A 20,635-nucleotide genomic window follows, 5' to 3' on the forward strand; every position below is an offset into this window, starting at 1 on the left:
ACAGTGAAAAAAAAGGGGGGCGACATTATCTTGGACACCTTTTATCATTAGAAAAACAAAATCTGTGCAATAGAAACAGAACTCAACTTTTATTTTGGTTTTTTGTCTATTTTTTTTTAACAAGACTATCAAGAATAATACATGTCACAAAAGCTGTAACCTCCTGAAAGATACTTAGTTTGCAACAAGTTGACAAAACCCCCTCCTCAACAGCTATCTTTGTATCTGTAAACAAAATATAAACAACTGGTTTATTCAGCTTCCACTGCACATCAAACAGGAGCAAAGTGATAGAGATCATCTTTGATTTTAAAAGAATAATGATAAAAACTAAGCTATTTTATGCCCTACATGTTATAATGCTAGGGAATATTTTTGGAGGAGGATGCTGGGGCGATTAAAACAGGCTAATGCATGACGTCACCTACTTTTAAGAGTCTTTTCCTTTACTCATCTTGCCTGGATACTTTATAGTTACTTTGTTTTCCTACAAGATAACTGTATTGTTGCCATCCAGTCCGTGATACTTTGATTTTTTTTTCATTCCCCTTAAGAAATAGGTCTGATCCTTTTCCTATCAGCTTTCATACACACACTTGAAACTTCAGACATAACTGGAGGGCGGTTTCTTTTGGTTTCTGAGGGCTTCCTGCTGTAACATCAGAGATGTTGGCAGCGTGGCCCCCACCTGCATGCTGCCCTAGAGAGTCGGATGTGGTGCGTGCACCTCCTGTTTCAAAAAACACAAACGGAAAGTAGGTCTGGACAAGGGCAAACTGCAACTCGATTTCTGCTGCCTTCCCATCACCGGGTCAGCTCTAAATTTACTCCTTCACTTTACTGATGTAGTCGGTGAATTTGCTGATGTTTTCCTCCTGCTGTTCTAGGGCATCCAGGACGATGCCCATGGGCGTCCTCTTCAGACCGATTCCCTCCATTTTATTCTCCAGTTTGTTCTTGAGGTTCCGGAGTCTCAGCGACGCGTGGATAAACATCACTACAGGGAAGTCAAACAGGGTTAGCAACCGAGCAGCGGTTCTCTCCCTCCCTCCACACTTTTAGTAAAAGCTGCCTCCGTTAGCTACAGTCCAGGCTGGTCCTCTAATCGATCCAAGTCCCTGCCTGGCTCCTCAGGCTTTATACAAAGCCCTTCGTCAAGTCATGAAGTTTTCTTCCTGTGTGAGGGAAAGGGGTGGATTCTGCAGGAAGGACCATAACCTGGCAGCCACGCCCTTTCCTTCACACATTGATAGCCTTACCTTTCGGATGCTACTTAAATGCCCTGAAATTCAAAGCGTATTAATGTGATTCCAACCTACGTAAAAATCGACTTAACATTTAAATTTTCCAGAAAAGAACCCCTGCACAGGTCAGGGATTAACTGTATTTTGTTCCCTGCAGAAGGCATGCAGGTGAAGTCCCCTTAGAAGTGCCTCCTACGGACTAGTTCTCCAGCATGTTGGATAGAAATTTCTAGATGGTCCTTGTGCAACCTGGTGTTCCGCAAAATTTGCCTGATCATTAAGAATTACTTGAGTTTGTTTATGGTAAAGAATCGGATTCCCCGGCCCCTCTCCAGGACCTGCTGAATCAGAACCTTAAATGGAAGGGCCTGAGAGTCTGCAGTTTAGATAGACACCCTGAGTGGTCTACACCAGCGATCGGCACGCTTCTGTGTACACGCAAGTCACCTGGAGAGCCTGTTAAATAAGCAAATTTCCAGTGTCCACCACCCAAAATTTAGACTGCTGAGACAGGTGGGGCTCCAGAATGTTACATTTCAGTAATCACCGTGGATGATTCTGATGTAGGTGATTCTGAACCCTCATTTGTGAGAAGCACTGATGTGCATTCTGTCTGGAGGCTCCCAGTCTAGAGTGGTCATTAAAAACATCTAACAGGGCTTTCTAAAAATACAGATTCTTTGGGTCGACCCACAGAATCAAGAGATCCCCAAAGGCTACAGCTGGGAAATTTACATTTTAAAAAATCATCCTGGACGATTCTCACATTCAACAAAGTTTGGGAATCACTGATCTTGTCTAATTTCCTTATTTTATAGATGAGTGAACTACAGCCCTTACAGGATAACTGGTCCAAATCACATGGCTGCTTTCCAGCAGGGCTAGGAATACAAACCTGGACATGACTCTCCACCTATGATACATTTCGTTACCCTGGCCTGTGTTTTTATAAGCTGTGTGTTTAAGCAGAATCATTGAACTACTACACCTCTAGCACATAAGGAGAAGAGGAGTGTTTCAAAGAGTCTGAATTAGCTGATTCAAATATTTTATGCAATAAGGTATGGGATTTATATATAAATATTCTGGGCTTAACCCAACAAAACCCTAAACAGGCTATTGATTTTATTTAATGGAATAAATGCACACATGAAAATGCTATTAAAAGTTAAGGGGATGTTCCTGTCATGTAATACACTGTAATTTTAATCAGATTTCTGCTGTTGAGACCTGGATTTTATCTGTTCTCTGTTTCAGGCTTCACGTGTTCAGGAATCTCAGTAAGCAATGCGTGTCAAGTATAGAGAATGTCCTAGTTCTCGTCACCAGAACTGAAGTCCTTGGTCTCTATATTCTGGGCCAACTCTTCCTATAGACTTAAGGGAACTTCCGACACTAATTATGATCTTCTGAGTAAGTAGAGAGTAAACAGCTTATTTCCAGATGAAATACATTCATGTCTGTGGCGGGACAGTATGACCAGCACTTAAGAGTTAAGAACAGACTCTGATATCAGACACACGTGGGGTCCAGTGCAGGTTTTATCACCTTCCTGCTTTATGACTTGGGGTCCTTATTTGTTTTGTTTACTGTTATGTCCCCGGGAGAGTGGCACAGAGGAGGCGCCCAAGACATATGCGTGCAATTAATGGACCATTAGGCCTTCATCTGCTGTTTCAGAAACTTCTGATAATTCAGGTCTGATTTTGCACACCTGCCAACACACCTCAGAAACAGGTTAGGTAATTCTCACTGAACGATCGATCCGATGCTTTATATGATAGAAGGAAAGGAAGACTCAGGGTCACTTACGCAGCAAAGGGAAAGTGATGCCAAACACAAAGACCATGACTCCCCCAAACATGGATATGAGGAAGTAGCTGGCCAGCATGACCACCATGACGAACGCCGTGGGGTACTGCTTCTTCATCCGGCGCAGGATGTCCTTATTGTGGGCTGCCCACACGAAGCCCGTGAACACCAGCACCACCACGATGCCTCCAAGGATCATGTTGAAGGGGCTCAGGAACCTGGGATATGAAAAAAGAGGGCGCCTAGGTCAGGAGGAGGAAAATGAGGCAGAGGGGGAGGGGTGGCAACAAAGAACTTACTAAGCCCTTTATCTGAACTGTCTCATTTAATCCTCATAATTTGATGAGGCAGACGCTATTCATTCACTTCTCAAAGACACAAACTTAAGCACTTAGAGGTTAGAAAATGGTGGAGCGAAGATGCACACCAGGGCAAGTGTGACTCCCCCAGACTCACCAGTCCGTCTTGTTAAAGTCCATCATTTTAAAAGGCTAGAGCCCCTCTTCTGGATGGGCTGTGTTTAGCTTTTATACATCCTGGGCTTTAAGACACGTTAGATTGTATTTTCTGAGCTCTAAGGGACTTATTTAAATCCTCCTAGAAGCTGCCATGAGAGATGAATGTACAGTCCCGGTCACTCAGTGAGCTCCACGGGCCAGATCCAGTCTCCAGGCACATCTGTTGTTTGACTGTACAGTAATTTAAATAACAAGGGGGAGTGTATAGATCAAGTGGTAGAGTGCATGCACGAAGTCCTGGGTTCAATCCCCAGTACCTCCTCTACAAATGAATTAAACAAACCAACCAACCTAATTACCCCCCCAAATTAAAAAAATAAATAAAATTAAAAAAAAAAAACAACCTTTTACTTGAATCCCAGTGTGTTTAAAAAAAATTCATCAAACTTGGGACTCCTTGCTTCACCTGGAAACAAGAAAATTTAACACAATTAGGCACACTCTTCTATGTCAGCCGCTGGCTGGAGTGCCTTCTCATTCAGATAGAATAATGCTCTCCCCTTAGCCTGGGCCCCCACCACCATCTTCAGCATCTCTGACACAGAGGCCCCAGTGAGCTACCGTTAGTAATTATTTTTATTTTTCTAACAGCTGCTCTGCCATGCTCTCTTACATAATTTGCCCAGCCCATGGAGGCATTTGAGTTTATGACTCTTGGCATAGGGAGGCCATTAGAATTCTTTAAAAGGCCCAGAGTATCATTAGGAGATGGGTTTATCAACTGAGATTTCCAAGCACAGAACCTCCAGTTTCATTGTTACTGGAGCCAGAGGAGACACTACTGTTGATAAGGGGGCAAACACATTATGAGGAGGAAACTGAGATCAAGTGTTTCATAAGTGAGGGTGACTGGGCACTGCAGTCCTGCCCGTCCCCACCCCCAAACCCCCGTGTGTGCTAAATCCTTAAGGCGTTTGTGGTCAGCAGCTATGATGAATTACTAATGTTTTGCCCTCATAAGAGGCTAATGAGCATTTTCCTTGGGAAGGACAAAGAGGGTAAGTGTTTTTTCAGCACATTCTGAATATCAACATGATTGATTTGGAAGATGGGATAATGAAAGGTGATGCCAAGAAATTCCTTTCTCTGAAACAGAACAGGTGAAGGATTCATACTCATGCTGGGATTCACATTTAGGATAACTAAGATGCATTTAAAAAATCCTTGCAAATTTTAGCTCTGATCCTGCCTCCTGAAACAAAAGCTGTTTTAAATCGTTTCAAATAGGAGTGAAAGTATTACATATCTTAATGCATGAAATCAGTGACATAAGTAATGTCAAACTCCTTTGAAAAAGTTAAAAATTTTCTACTAAAATGCGTGGAATTAAACAGTGGTAAAACTAATAGCACATAACCTATAATTAAACCCGACAATAATAAGTTGCTTATTTCATTCAAAACTCTTGCCAATACCTATACCCTGCAGGGCAAAACTCTCCGCTTCAGAATAGTTTAAGGAAATGAATAAAAATGCAAAGACTGTATTGTAACAGTATTCTCATGAGTGATATTGATGATTAAAAACTTGTAGAAACATCGTATATGGCCAGCAATTTACTACATGGTGGCATATACAACTATTTTCAAAAAGTCGTAGTAGGGGGTAGGGCACAGCTCAGTGGTAGAGCATGTGCTTAGCATGCATGAGGTCCTGGGTTCAATCCCCAGTACCTACACTAAACTAAATAAATAAACCTAATTACCTCCCCCCAAAATACAAAACAAAACAAAAATTAAAAAGCCAAAGTATACTAAATAATTTGGGAGCACATTAACAATCTATTGATTGAGTAAAGCAACTATAATAATTCCTAAGTAGATTCATCATCTATGTTATATAACTCAGAAGTAGAAATTTTTACAATTAGCAAATGACTTTGTAATCAGAAATAAAATGAACATATACAAAATGAAATATAAAGGCAACTTCTCCCCAGCCCCACAGCCCAGGCTTGGGACAGGCCAGCTGCAACAGTCCAGTCTTTCCTTGCATCATCTCTCCAATAACATTAACTCAATTTCTTTTATTTCTTTTTATTATTTTTTTGTTGAAGTATAGTCAGTTACAATGTGTAAATTTCTGATGTACAGTATAACGTCCCAGTCATATATACATGCATATATTCATTTTCATATTCTTTTTCATTAAAGGTTATTAGAAGAGCATTTGTGCAATTTCAGTTCACACGCCACAGCCAAGCTGCTCCTTTTCCCACCCGACCCTTGGTTTCCTGCCCATTCTCCAGATCCTCTTGTGACCGGTCTACACCACCCTCCCTCACCAAGCTTTCCCAATGCCCAGCTCACCTGCTAGTCTGTCTGTCTTCCTCCTCCCTCAGTTCTTTTATTGTCTGGGTCTACTTAGTCTCTTGTTTCTTTTTTTTTTTTTCCCTTCTTTTCTTTTTTACCGTTTCATCTGGGTTACACCCTGTCTCCAGATTTAACCCCAGAATTGGTTTGGGAAAGATAAAAATTTCCATATAGGCCTGGGGAAGGGAAGGGTTGGACAGGGCCAAAAACAAAATCCTCTTTAGCAGGTGGTGGGAGGGCTGAGTGGAGAGGCTGAGAATCTCTCACAGATTAATGCATTTCATTTCTAGCGCCAAAAAGATTCTGAGAGAAATTATGCCAAAAGACTAGGGTAGTTCTGCTGGTAGTAGGATCATGAGTGGTTTATTCCCATTTGCTTATTTCTATTTTCCTATTTTTTTTCAATAGCCGTGTATTACTTGAAAATAAAAAACTGATATATAAAGATAAACAAAAGAAATTGGGGAACGTTGTGCGAAAGAAACTAACCCTTTCACATAGCGTTGATGTTGACAAAATTAACAATAACTCGAAGAAGTAACGCAGAGGGTTCAAGTTTAGGGAAACTCCTAAAGCTGCAATAGGAGATGGTTAGTTGGGCACAAAGTGTCAAAGGTCTCTGACTTAGTGCTTCCTAGAATACCTATTAAAATAATCATTCACAAGGGGGAGCGTATAATAAAATGCAAGCCAGGCTTCTTCTGTTTTCCTCAGGACAAGCTGAAGTAGACATCTAGGCTGAATGTCTATATAAAGTCCAGGACAAAGAACAATGAAAACTCCAGGCCTGACTCAAGCTAATTCCAAATTTGCTTTTCACCTGTTCCTGTTGCTCATGTTCAAGGGAAAAGAACAGAGCAAAGAGCCTGTGAGAACTGGTTTTCACTTACAACACGCCCAGCCGCAGTCTATAATTAGAAAGTAACCAAAGTTCCAAGCTGGAAAAAATATGAACAAAGTTACCCAGAGCAGAAATGATTTTCTTCCTCCCTCTGCTTAAGGGCGATTCCATTCTAAGAAAGGGTAAAATGCACACCAGTCCAATTCCCCGTCCCCTGCCTGCCCTTGGAGCAAAATAAAACACACAGACCATCCAGAGGTTAATTTCATTTTCCAGGGAGGGCAGGAGTTGGGGAACCAGTTCTTGTTTGAGATGAGTAAAGCTTTTACTCAACAGTTGGGTTCTTAGTCAGGTCAGTCGCAACGAAGCCCAAGGGCCATGAGGACAAAACTTTCACAAATATGCCACCCCCCAGCCTTCACATGGACAGCTGGCATTGGGCTTGATGGATGCCATCTCATTTTTTGTAGTCAGTGAATGAGACAAAGGGAGGCAGGATGGTAGAGGAAAGGGAGAAGGAAAGAGGAGAGAGGGAAAGAGGGGGAGAAGGAAGAGGAAGGAAAGTGAGAGAGAGATTTTCAGTCTTTGATAGAAGGAGGACCTAGCTTTACAAATCAAAAACATTAAATATGTTTTTTTCTCTTGGGAGTCAAAAAATACATACCTACATACATATGTATCCTATCTAATTAATAAGTAGAAGGATAGAGAAATATTTTAAAATTCTAGTGGCATCACTGTCAGCCGTAAAGAGGCTTGGAATTCTATCACAGAATCCTGCGGCAGAGTCTTCAAAGATGAATTGGTCCAATCCCATTACACAGACGAATAAACTGAGGCACAGAGAAGTGAAGAAACATATTCAAAGAGAGCCAGGGAGAAAAAAAATCGGTGCCAGCAGATGTAATTGTGACAGCAGTTCACAATATAACCCATTCTGTGTGGTGAACCAGTTTCAGAGATTCCCTGCCTCAACCATTTTAGAATCCTTTCTCTTCCAGTTCAGGTCAGCAACTCAGGATCATTCTGGGAAATCCCTTAGCATTTCCATTTCTCCCTAAAGGACGGTGGCTATGAGTGGGTGTGGGCATGTCCTAAAGCTGCCCACGTGACTCAGCTAGTTATAGCTATGGTTTTAGCACAAATCGCTAAAAGGAAAAAAAAATCTTGGCCAACTGCAGAATTTTAGAGCTAAGATGGATCTTGAAAATACACCTCATTCTATATAAGCAAAGGAAAGAATGGAGAAGTTAATCAATTTGTCACAAGGCCACCAATTGCAGCATTGGTGATAAAAGTTTACCAAAACAGAGATCCCCAGATCAACTCAAGTGCTCACTTGGTAACGCTGGGCACACTGTAATGCTGGGCACGCTGTAATGCCAGCAAGAACCAAAGAGGCAGTGGAACATTTCCTGAGCAGTAGAAGCAGCTTTGCACTGAGTTCCAAGTTTCTAACCCAAAAAGCTCTTTTTGCAGGTTGGTTCCTGAGGAAGCCTGATTCACCAAGAAAGGGAGGGAACGGTTTACTCATAACAGACTTCTCTAAGTTGGTGATGTTTTTCTGTGGTCCTTAAACCACCAGAGTGATCACTGCAAATATGACTCCACCCATCCATCTTCCTGCTTCTCATTACTTACACTAAGGACAGAATTCTTTACTCATTCTACAAGCCCCCCCTCCCCCAGGGTCTAGCCCTCCTCCTGCCTCTGCAGCCAGGGCCACTGCATATAGTTGTGTACTTTGTCCTGGGGACAAGGGGACTGGAAATCCAGGCCACACTTCACCTGCCAAGCCTGCAATTTGGCTTAAGCTGCATCTGCCAGGAGGAAGGGACATTTTAATCACCAGTATGTGGGATCCCTGAGGGCGACAGCATCTCTGCCTGCCAGCTTTCTCGTACCACCTCCTCCCGATTCTGCACAGCATCCCCTGGCAGTTTCTCTGTGTCTCTAGAACTCAGCCTGCCCCCGGCCATCACAGACCAGTGCACAAGCCTTTCTCTCTGCCTGACTCACACCTGCCTCCTTCAAGCCTCAGTGTAATCAGCTTTTTCTCAGTCTCTCTGACCACGTCACAGCTCCATCTGCCTCTTCTTCAGAGCCATCACCGCAGTGGCAGTTTGACATTTATTGGAATGACTTTTGGATGATTGTCTCTGTTTCCTAATAGAGATTAAGCTCTATGAGGACAGGGACCGTGACATTTTCTCCGCAGCACTTGGCACGGCACCTGGCACAGCATAGGAATTCAGTAACATTTGTTGAAAGAAAGAAAAAACGGTAAGTAAATTTCTGGCACATTTTCATGTTACTTCAAGTAAGCTCAGCAACTTTCTGTGGCCACGAAATAAGTGCCGTGAGATCGATCTTGAACAAATCACTTTATTCTCATTGTCCACTAAATATTACTGGAGAAATAGTCCCCGACTTGGCAACTTCACAGAGCTGTGATGAAAGGAATGAATGAAAAATCAAAAGTAGGGAAAACCGATGCACATATAAGAGATGATAGGATGAGATCAAAGGGCACTTGGACTTGCTGGAAGGAGGACTCTGGAAGTTTTGTCACTAGTGCTGGCCCGAGGTGGTGAGTGGGGTGGGGGGAGGGAGACTGGCTGGGACAGAGGGGGACACCTGCTCCTGCAGGCCTGTCTATGTGGGCCCCTCCTGCTCTGATTCCTCAGATAACCCCAAGAGTCTTCAGTGGTGGTTTCGGTTTCCCAACATGGCTTCCTTCCTGACAAGAACTATTTCTGACTGTAAAACGTGTGCAAATCACTTCCAAGTAAATGTGATTAGTGTCTCCTGGGGCTAAAGATCAAAGGCAGTTAAGGTGGGGCAGGGGCCTGTCTCTTGTCACAGGAAGGTCAGGGTAACTTAACCTTGAGCTTTTCCTAACCAATTAAATCAGGAACGCCCACAGTATTTACTGCACGCTTGCTGGGAACTGAGTATTTATCGTACTGGACTCGGTGTATTGGCTCCGTTAAACTGAACACATCCAAACGGTCCACTGTCTTGGCAGCACTTGGCATGTTAAAAAGTATCCATTGTATAAGATATATTTGATGAACCTCCATGCTTTCTTTTGTATTTATCAAGCTAATTGTTTCATTTTTAATAAACAACAGGTTGGACCAGGGTGAGAAGCCATATGTCTCACACCTCCCAGAGCCACGGAGCTCCAAATAGTCACTTTACAAGGACTGGTTAGATTACAACACATCCTTTTAAACCTTTTGATTAGGGCAAATTTCTAAAATACACAAAGGTAGAGAGGGTGGTGTACTGGACCCCCACGCAGACTCATCACTGCCTTCAACAATTAGGAGTGCTTGGTTACTCTCACAGTAACGCTTTTAGAACTCAAGTGGGAAGATACTTGTTTACAAACGGTTCTTTCTGAATGCTTTGGTAGAGTTAATTAAATTGTCACATGGCAAGTTCTTACAGCGCTGTGGAGAGAGGACGGGTTTGGACAAATGCTAATGAGCCTCCCGACAAGCAGTTCCTGTCTATTTACCTCATGCTAACACCCGATGTCTGCATCCCCTTTTGTTTCCTGGAGACAAGAGGACTTCAGATGGGATACAAAGCAGTTTAGTAGAGGTAGGAACCAACGCCCCAGTTTTCCTCTTCAGATGGGCTTTCTGCCTTCCAGGTACCTCCATTTGCGAATGCTCCCTGGTAGAGAAGGCCAGGAGATCCTACCTATTTATGGGAAATGCCTGCAGAATGGAGAGGCAGCCCGCCAGTTTTGCTTAAGATCATGGGCACAAAAGGGTTCCCTGGAACAAGAAGCCAAGCTCATTACACGAGACAGGGGAGAGTGTTATAAGTAAGTATTCTGAAACTCTGAAGCTGAGTGATTCATTTGTCCAAAAGGAAAGCAAGAAATTTCCAATAGGCTGCTCCGTCCGGTATTAAGTGGAGAGGTCCTGCTCATCTTTTAGAATTGCGTTTCCTGTACAGAGCTCTCGGCCTCTAATAAGCTGATTGAAAGCTTTAGCCCTCCAAGAAAGGGGCAAGAAGGAGTCCAAAATACGCTTATTTACTTGCACATTTACCCAGAATCACTGTAAATCCTTACATAGAGAAAGGGGGTAGAAACTACACCAGGCTGGCAGTGGCCGGAAACATTAAACAAATAAAAGCATGTGGGGAGAAGCCGAGAAGAACAAGGTTACATACATTGTGTCAGAAGATGATGTGAAAAAAAGATAATTCTTATTAGATGAAGAACTTTGAGCTTAACATGTTATTGAATGTGGATGGACCTCTTAAAGTTCCGTGCTCAGAAGCAGCACATAACCCACCAGGGAAGGGCATGCACCAGCACACCACGTGGCGCACTGCCTCAGGAGCAAATGAAAGTGCATGGGAGGGCAGGGAGGGGTGAACTCCGGAAGGACTTGGGGAGGCTGCATGGACTGGGACTCCGGCCTGGTGTTCTCAGTGCATCGACAGTATCTAGCAGGTGCTCAGTAAATATTTGCCCAACTGAATAGATGACATCCGAGCTGTATTTGAGGATGGTTAAATTTAATAGCTCTCTCTACACAGTTAATGCCTCTCTCAGTTTTCAACACCTGAGAGTTTTGGAATTTGGAATCATAACGTACAGGGGAGCTCAGGTAAGTCAGGTTGAAAACGATGTGTACTGATACAGGTGTGTATTTCTGGGCACTTGCTGTACTTGTAAAAAAAATTATGATGCATCGTCTTAGTTGCCTCTCTAGACTCTAAATGTGATGAAGGCAAGAATCACAGCTGTCTTACTGTGTCTCCCAGCCCAGCGCCTGAGAACTGGTAAGTGCTTCATACCCTTTGTGAACAAATGAAGCAGCAGAAATAAGACTACCAGTGTGGAGTTGGTGTTGAAGCTGATTAATCTCAAAAACATTTCCACTGGGTTTCAGCATAAACAGACTGCAATTAATTCCATCTGCAGATGTTTTAATACATTCTCATCCAGAGCACCCGAGGGCTTCCTGATTCTTTTCTTCCTCTACCAACTGGAAACTTGGTTTTTCTTCCTTGTAGCATTGGTTGTTGTTGATTGGGGGGGGGGTTCAGTTGTTTTCGGGGCGGGGAGGTAATTAGGTTTATTTATTTATTTTTGATGGAGGCATTGGGGATTAGAACCCAGCGCTTCTGAGGTCACACCAGAAAATATGAGTTGTGACGGCAGGGAGGAATTTGTGAGAGACAAGCATAAGAATACAAATGTTGTCAGTCGGGTATTCTGTTGCATTTGGTTAATTAGGAGCTTTAGAATATTTGCTATGAATTAATGGACAGAGTCTGTCAGTTCATATCAATAAAACAAGCTACTGTTAGGGGCTTTGGTTCCAGTTAGCCATGGGACCTCAGGCCTTTACATTTGTGAAAACTGGGGAGTTTGATGGGATTAGTACGTCTCAGCTTCAACTTGGGGTTGTGTATCAGAATCACTTGAGAGTGAAGGAGAAAAAAAATACAAATGCCTGGACCCAGCCATGTAGACTCCCCAAAGGTAACATCTGGGCATACAGGTCAATTTATTTAAATTTTCTTAGTGTTTGTTTCCTTTGAACCAGATCCGATAAGGGCTTCTTAAATTTCAATGTGCCTGTGTCTCATCTAGGGGTTGTGTTAAAATGCAGACTCTGATCCAATAGGTCTGAGATGGAGTCGGAGATCCTGCACTTTGAACAAGCTCCCAGGGTAAAGGATGCTACAGTTCTGTGGTCCACACTTTGGACAGATTTGTCCACCTCAAATCTTTTGGCATTCTCTTAAGCACATGGAAATTCCTGCCCACAACTAGAATGTTATCACATGCTTGGGACTTAAACTGCAAGTGCAATTAGGTGTTGCCATTTCTTTTCACTTTGAAAATAGAGTCAGAAACATCTACTGCTGTATGTGATGTAAAAAGAATCTCTAGTGCGCAGATGTCTTGTATCAAGGATGGAGAGGGTAAGTGACATCCTCTTCTATCTCAGGCACTGTTCCCTTCTTGATTTAAAGGACGCAAAGTCATGTTCAGCCAGACAAACATTCCTCAGCTTGTTATTCATGCTTTTTTAAGTCATTCAGTCTCTTCTGAAGTGATGCCTGATTTCAAAAGGACACTCATGTCTTCAAGGGAAGCAAAGGTTTATAAGAAACACAAGTTGCAGTTATGACAAAATTACTAAATATAACCATCGTCTAATGCTTCTGCTTAAGAGAATACACAAATTGTGAGAATTTTAAATATGCCTGCAACCTAGGATTTAATATAATAATAATAATAGCAGCTAACATTTGAGTGTTATCATTTGCAAGGCCTTAGTATGTTTCATATTACTGAAGTCATTTAATTCCTCTTCTATAGCAGTGGGACTCCCGAGCCAGTGAACTAAGCCAATAAAAGCGAAGGCCAGAAGTCTATCAAAAAATAAAAAGACTAAGTCTGTGGAACCAGTTGAGTCTTCCAGACAGAGTGAAAAAAGAATCATAGCATATCAAATTTAATTTTAAAAAATTGCATATCAAATTAAGGATAATGATCAAAGCTGTGTAAAGTTTCAAGTCCACTCCATTCTTGTGTTTGAAAAGTCAGGAGCCAGGAGTTAATGTCAAACTGCTTTGCTCTGTCATTGCCAAGAACTCTGTTCTTGTAACTTGTTGTAAAGCAATGTGCTTTTCGTAAGGATGACGTTGAGGGATCATCGTGATCTTCTTGGCAAAAGAGCAGTGGTTCTCAACCAGGGGTGATTTTGATCCCCAGGGGATATCTGGTAATGTCTGGGGACATTTTTAACTGTCACAACTGAAGGGGAGGGCGCTACCGGCATTCCATGAGTAGGGAGCAGAGATGGTGCTCCACATCCTGCAACACACAGGACAGCCTCCTACAACAAAGAATTCCACGGCCCGAGATGCCATACAGCATCCAGTTGGAAAAACTTTGCAAAAGAGTATTTCACCAAATTTGCAAGGGTAATGTGAGGTGGCCAAGCGTTTGAATTACAAACCTTTTAAAAGTGAATTTTTATACCATAGTCATCCTAACCAATATGTGGCAAGCACTGTCAGCAACGACCCACTTAGGATCACTCACTCCAGGGGCATGTTACTGCTATGTGCTGGCATGCTGCTATGTGTACTTCAAAATAATTTATTCAGTTAAGTGGGCTAAAAGTTGCTCCTGTGATCATGTTGAAACCTTCCGTTCATTTATTGACTCTCTGCACTGACCAGCTAAGCATATGCTGTATGGTAGGCCTCAGGGATACACAGAATAAAAATAACGCTGACCACAACAAGAAAATGGGGGAAAGTCACAAACAAAACCGACTGACTCTGGCCTCAAGGAGTCTAGAGGTCAGAGTGGAGACGAGTGAACAGACAACTTAAAAGCCTGTCGGGTAAGCACCAGGCAGGATAACAAGCACAGCTGTGGGGAGTGGGGGGCAAGGGAGGATGCTCCTCAAAGAGAAGGTACCAAAGCTCAGTCTCGTAGGAGAAGCAGGAGCAGGTGAGTAGGTTGGGGACTGGTGTCTGTGTGGCTGGAGCTGCTGGGATAAAGTTGCTGTCTATGTTTCTCAGTAAGTCTATGATAATACCAACGATAAAAATAATAGTGGAAATTCCAAAATAAATTTTGTGAAGCAAAAAGTAGGAGCTGGATACTTCTAAGAAACTGGCCCATATTAACTCAGATAAGCCTCACAAAAGCCCTACCCTGCAGGTACTGGAACTAGGCTGATTTTACAGATGGGGAAGCTGCCCCACAGCGTGGTTCAAGTGACCAACCCGAGGTCACACGCCTAGTGACTGGTGGTTGGGATTCAAAATTGAATTAACCAAGTTCTGGTGCCTAAACTCTTAACCACTACCTTATACTAATGAAGAGCCAGAAGACATGGTGACTGTCCCCAGCAAGGGCTATTAACTAAGAGACTTAGAGTTAATCTAAGGGGCAGAGTAGAGCTACTCAGTGGAAGTCATAACCTGGGGAACCATGCTTTTGGGATGAAGACCAAACTTCTAACCGTGGATTACCAGCCCTGCCTGATCAGACCCTCGCACACAGATCTCTCTCTCTCCCCTAATCCCCCTTAATCTCCATCTCGGCCTAGGCTGCCCTTTTGGGTGTTCTGGAGCTAGGTGATACCCACCTGGTCCTCCCCTTCCCTGCCTGCAGTCTTCAAGGGCAGGCTCTCTCTATCCTCACCTAAGGAGGTGCATTCATAGTTGAGGCTGGAGCCGCTCCAACAATACCCTGGTGGGCCCCTCCTGTCCAGCTGCGGGCGGCAGGCCCCATTGAGGAAGACCCTTCAAACACAGTCCTTCCCCGGGAAACACCCTGGCCACATTTTCACACATACTCTGCCAAGGTATCATGAGAAACTATCAGATGCCAGCAGAGGACCCAGACGAACAGCCTCCAGCACTGTTCCGACGACACTCCCATCTATTGACATCACCAAAGGAGGAGAGTTCTCTTTAGAATGAGAAACATTCCAGAATCATCTCAGCTCTCTGACCCTGAAGATACCTGGTTTCTTCCAGCTTTAAGATACTGTAATTCTAAACCTCATGATTCATAGGGAGGTGGCATAGTAGTTAAGAGCACAAGCCTGGATCTGTGACTTTGAGAAGCTCATTTAACCTCTCTGAGCCTGTGGTTTAATAATAATAACATCAATGATGATAATAATAATAATAATAATAATAATAATAATAATAAGACAATAATCTTAATATCTCATCTCATTGGGTTGTATGAGGGAATGCAGGTAAATTCCTTAGCAAAGCATCTGGCACACAGAGCACTGAATAAATGTTAGTTTTTTATTATGACTGGATTATAAAGAAAGAAAAGAGCAATTCGTGGAAAGAACTACAGGCTGCATTTGTCAACGTACAGAAAACAGTTGAAGATCCTATGCCAGATTTTACTGGGGTACAAAGGAAATCTAACACTTGCCACACAATTTTCAAAACAACTTAACTAGTCTGAACCTTTTTTTAAGTTTTGTAAAATAAGATTAATTAAAAATGAAATGGCTACCTTTCACTTTTACCTTCAAAAATTTCACCACCAGTCAACGTCTATTTGCAGAGGGAAATGGGGAAACTGCCTGAGTTAGTGGGCTAGGACACTAATGAGGCAGCTATATTTAGTCAGGGGCTGCCCACCCCCCCTCGCCTCCACAGGGGAGAATGAATTCCATCAAGGCAGCGTGGCTGCCTGAGCTTGTGCCTGATCTGGGCACTACATCTCTTTGAAAAGCAATTTTTTTTTTCTGTATATTGAATGGATCTGTGCCAAATCTCATCCCACATCTAAGTTTTGCAGGGTACCTCAAAAAAAAAAAAAAAAAAAAAAAAGATCCCATAGCTAGATCACCAGATAAGATGCCTTTTGCTGACTTCTTTACAAAGCAAAAGCAAAAGCAAAAACAACAGATGCAATCCTATTTACCACTGATTTCATTTTAAAGAAACTTTTTATTGATCAGAGAAAAATAAGCCGTAAGCATAAAGCTAGGGGAAGGTTCAGAAGGCAGCCGCTTCGGGCCTGTCCTCCTCCAACTAATGTTAACTTGGCTGCCGTACAATTCAGAGCCCATGCCCTCCACACACCAAGCCATTCTGAGTTTGAAATCCCTTAAGCAACACATCAGGAGAATCTGTAATTGTCTACCAAATCCCACAAGCAAGAGTCGACTTCTGCGTGGGGGCAACGACCCTGAACCACACCCAGCAACTGTGAACTCTTTCTCTCCTCTATGCTGGGTATTTGGTCCTATAGTTTCTCAACAACTGTCATGTGCCCTTGGGCCAGGGTTCATGTCTGATTGATCTTGGTGTGCCCAAACTTGGCAAGGGAAGCGACTCAGTAAGCCAAAGAACAGCAAACCAACCTCAGAGACCACCCTTTCTGCCCTTTCCTACACCTTCCAAGTGTAGATTTTTCGTTTCTCCCAGGCCAGCTTGCTTTTCCCCTCTGTGTCTGCTTTCAAATAGAAATGTCGGGCACTTCTTTAAAAGCAAGTGAGTTCCTTTATAGAGTCTGAGGGTGGCTTTTTCTTTAAAGATCTTGCAATCAGCATGATCTAGTGTATCACCACGCTGTCTCACAAAAGATAGCAAAGCATTTCTTAAAGGGTGAACTACAAGAAAAAGTGGTTGCCAGCAGAGCAGGTGTGTGTGCGTGTGTGAAATCCTATATAACACAGGACACTTTTAATTTTAAGATGAGGTGTGAAGATAAAGTCACCACGCCGGACAACTCTTGGAAGAAAAAGCTAAAAGGACACCATTTCTAGATCAGGGCGGACTTCACTCCCCCACTGGGAGATGCGCCACCAGGCTACACCCACCCTTTGTATCCCAAGCTCAGCTTTCCTGTACAATGTGGCAAATACTAGGAGGAGAAACCTATAAAGCGTGTCGCCTCTCTGATGTCCTTTTTACACTAACACCCCAGAAGACAGAGTCCTGATCCACACCCTGTCGCCCCAAGCCTTCCAGGGCGGCGTCCGCCCCAGCCAGCCCCGGGATAAGGTTACACGACTTTCCTGTTTCTTCTTATTTTTAAAAGACTGAGACAAATATCACCCTTAGCAAGAGTCTAATCCGAACACGGGGGAGGGAGGAGTCATTTTTTTCTTGCCCGACGTTGGCAACATTTCCTCGCCCCCGAGGGCTCCGACAACATGCCTCATTCCGAGGCTTAGGAAGGAAAAGGGGACCCCCAGATTGCTGCGGCCTCGCCCTGCGAACAAGTTTCCACTGGTTTGGCCGCTTGCAGTTACGAGGGCAGGCGCTGGGCGTGGAAGATGCGTTTCCGCATCCTCGGATCTTGCACCCAGAGCCCCCTCCGTGCTGACCCCCATCGGTACCCGGGGTGGCGGGGACCCCACTTACCCCACAACGGAAATCATCATGGCAGCCACCACCAGGTAGTTGGTCTGATAATAGAGCAGGTTGCTCACCACGCGATTGTTCCATTTGGAAATGTCCCTGAAGTCCGGCCGGGCAAAGCGGTCAGAGCCCGGGAAGAAATCGTCCCAGGCGCGGAGCGGAGCGATGGTCACGTCCATGTCTCGCTTCCTAGCTTCTTGTTCTTTGCTTCTGGAATCTGGCGGCGGCGGCCGCGGCAACCGATCAGCTGAGCTGGGTGAAAGATGACAGCCGCTCTGGCTCGGTCGGCTCTGCGGTTGGCGGGCAGCGAAGCAAAGGAAGTTGGAAGCGGGAGGGCCTTTTTTCTGTTCTTTACTTCTTGATTGGTTCTAAGTGGTTGGTTACGGGATAACTGGGGCCCCACGACAGAGCCAGGGACAGTGTGTAAAACCGAGATGAAAGAAAGAAAGAAACCAGCGGAAATCCCCTGTCTGAAGCGAGGTGGCAATGCCTTCGCTGGCGGTCTGAATATAAACAGCCTCCTTTAAAATACCCCTTTTGAGTATCTAACCTAGGAATGTGTTCTGGGCCTTAGGGATAATTTTTGCAGCTCTTCAGATACCAATCTAAGTGAAATGGTGTGGAATGCAACCTAGTGTTACTGGTGGATGAGGTGGTTTTGAAAATTAAGTATTTACTAACCTTTGCACATCTGAAAGCAATTCGCATGTGTTTCACCATGAGTCACTAGGAGTGAAATCAGTTTGGCAAAATAGGAAAGAAGGACATTTAGAATGGAAGGGCTGCTTTGTTCTTTCATTTCTTTTCTTTGTTCTCTATCACTATTTTCTGGGGGCAAATTTATCTAACTACTGTGCCATTCTGATTAAGTGGGCACTCTGGTCAGTTCAGTCCTGAGCTGGGCACGTTGTTTACATTTGAAAGCAACCAAGAATCTACTGATTGTTCTGCACTCAGTATTTTCTGGGCGGAAACATGGATTCCACTCCAAAAAAAAGCTTTCTTAGTTTTATCCTAGTATCTGCAGTCAACTCTAAGGGAGCACAGTATTTTAATAGATGATGTGAAAGCTTTGCATCCCAGCCCAAGGAACTGCCAAGAGATGTCTTAGTTGTAAATTTTCTTCTAGGGGTTCCAAAGAGTCATCCTATATTCTGTTAAGGGGTTGGTTTATAGAGTAAAGCTCCTTTTATCAAAATGCATGAGAATAAAGTATTTTGGTTAATAGTGTGGTTAACTGTGTGGTATGCAGAATTCTAAGGTGTTTGTATCTAAGATAACAAAGCCTCTAAACCTGCAAGCAGTGCCGTTTTTAAAAAACTAAATTCACTCCCCTTGGACCACCAATTTTCAAAATATCGAAAAGCAATTAAATATACCTAATGCAAAGTCTAGAAGATATGATTTGATTTCCCTTGATGATCCAGAAGGCAGGTAAGGAAATTTCAATGACTCTAGGCAATTATTCCTGCCACTGGTGTTTAGGAAAGTGTGGTGATTGAATCAAATCAGTGCTAAGATATAGCCTAGGTGATTTTTTTTTTGAATGAAGTTTGAAATGTGAAAATGTTCCTGAGCGCTCACATTTTCTTTCTTTTTTATTGAAGTTTAGTCAGTTTACAATGTTGTGTCAATTTCTGGTGTCAGCATAATGTTTCAGCCATACATATACATACTATATCCATTTTCATATTCTTTTGCATTATAGGTTACTACAAGAAATTAAATGTAGTTCCCTATGCTATACAGTAGAAACTTGTTGTTTGTCCATTTTATATATAGTAGTTAGTATCTGCAAATCTCAAACTCCCAATTTATCCCTTCCCACTCTGATCTGTGTGGTCTTAATAGCGCTTAAACCTGAGTTTTCTCTGGTATTATAATAAACACTGACTGACCTTCCTCTATCTTGTTGCAGTTTTATTGCTGTGGTTGTATCTGGGTAGACTTGATAGCAAAAAAAAAAAAAAAGGTTGAAAAATTTCAATATGACGCCAACAGGTATTTTGAGTCCTTTCCAGGTGAAAAAGGTGAAAAGAATGCAGCCCTACTGTGCCTTCAAGGACCTTGCAATGCAATGGAAACACTAACATAAATACAAGACAGCAAGAGGAGTACTAGGCAGAGATGTTGCCAGGCCTTGGTGCTCAGTTACAGGAAGTCAGAGGGTGTGGAAGAATCCCCTGGGGCTTAAGGATTTCAAGAAGCAGCATTGTGGACAGGCTGAGTAAATGATCTTGGTCAAGATCAGTGTAGCCCCAGGAGGACCCCACACCTGTTGGAGAGACCAGTGAATATTAGGACTTCTTTCCTTCCAGTTGCTCAGGACCTGCATGACCATAAGCTGTCGTGTGTGTTAGTAATCATATGATTGCTCATTGATCGCAGGCAGTTGTTATCCAGTTCAGTGTTTTAAAATTTATTTGCTTAAACTGCCAAAGAGGTTTAAAAATAGACGTGAAAAAAGCTGAATACAGCATGATCCCTTTCTTCCTGTCTCCTAAAATATTAACCACGCTTTGCTCTCTGGGACTAAGGAAGAGGTTTTTTGTTTGTTTTTTTTTCCCACGACACGTTTTTACCTTTGTTATAAAATCATGTTAAATAAAAATGAACACATATGCAATCCTTTATCTCAGTCTCTGTTTGAAATGCTTTTAGGAACAGCTCTTGGTCACTGTTCACTCTGCGGGATCAGGTTCAACGTGGAGGCCTTCCTGGGACTCTTCTGTCCAAATCTGTGCTTCAGGATAGGGCCACCCGGCATATTTATCTGTCTGTACAAAAAATCACAGCGGAGAGTCTAAGATTCTGTAATATATTCCACTTGAAATGAAATAAATCTGTTGTGGGTTTTGCTTGCATGTCTCTGTTACTTTCATTACTCAGAAGGACAGGTGGCCATTTCTTATCTGTCAGTCTGAGCCAGTGGGAGTGCCTGGTATCATCTATCGAAAATAGTACTACAGTGAGTCAGAGTGTTAGTCCCAAGGCACGCAG

The 20,635-nt window shown here is 43.1% G+C and overlaps 1 protein-coding gene across 1 annotated transcript; it reads right to left on the bottom strand.

The window, feature by feature from the left end:
• Positions 1-65: 65 nt before the first annotated feature.
• On the bottom strand, positions 66-18,245 carry ARL6IP5 (ADP ribosylation factor like GTPase 6 interacting protein 5). Its single transcript, XM_006192677.3, has 3 exons — positions 17,639-18,245; positions 3,057-3,274; positions 66-997 (listed from the first exon to the last, which is right to left on the bottom strand). Exons 1-3 carry the CDS (start codon positions 17,812-17,814, stop codon positions 825-827), a joined length of 567 nt encoding a protein of 188 aa, XP_006192739.1. The 5' UTR covers positions 17,815-18,245; the 3' UTR covers positions 66-824.
• Between the last annotated feature and the right edge of the window lie 2,390 nt (positions 18,246-20,635).

Source organism: Camelus ferus, chromosome 17 (assembly GCF_009834535.1).
Source record: "Camelus ferus isolate YT-003-E chromosome 17, BCGSAC_Cfer_1.0, whole genome shotgun sequence".
In the NCBI taxonomy this organism is placed as follows: Eukaryota; Metazoa; Chordata; class Mammalia; order Artiodactyla; family Camelidae; genus Camelus; species Camelus ferus.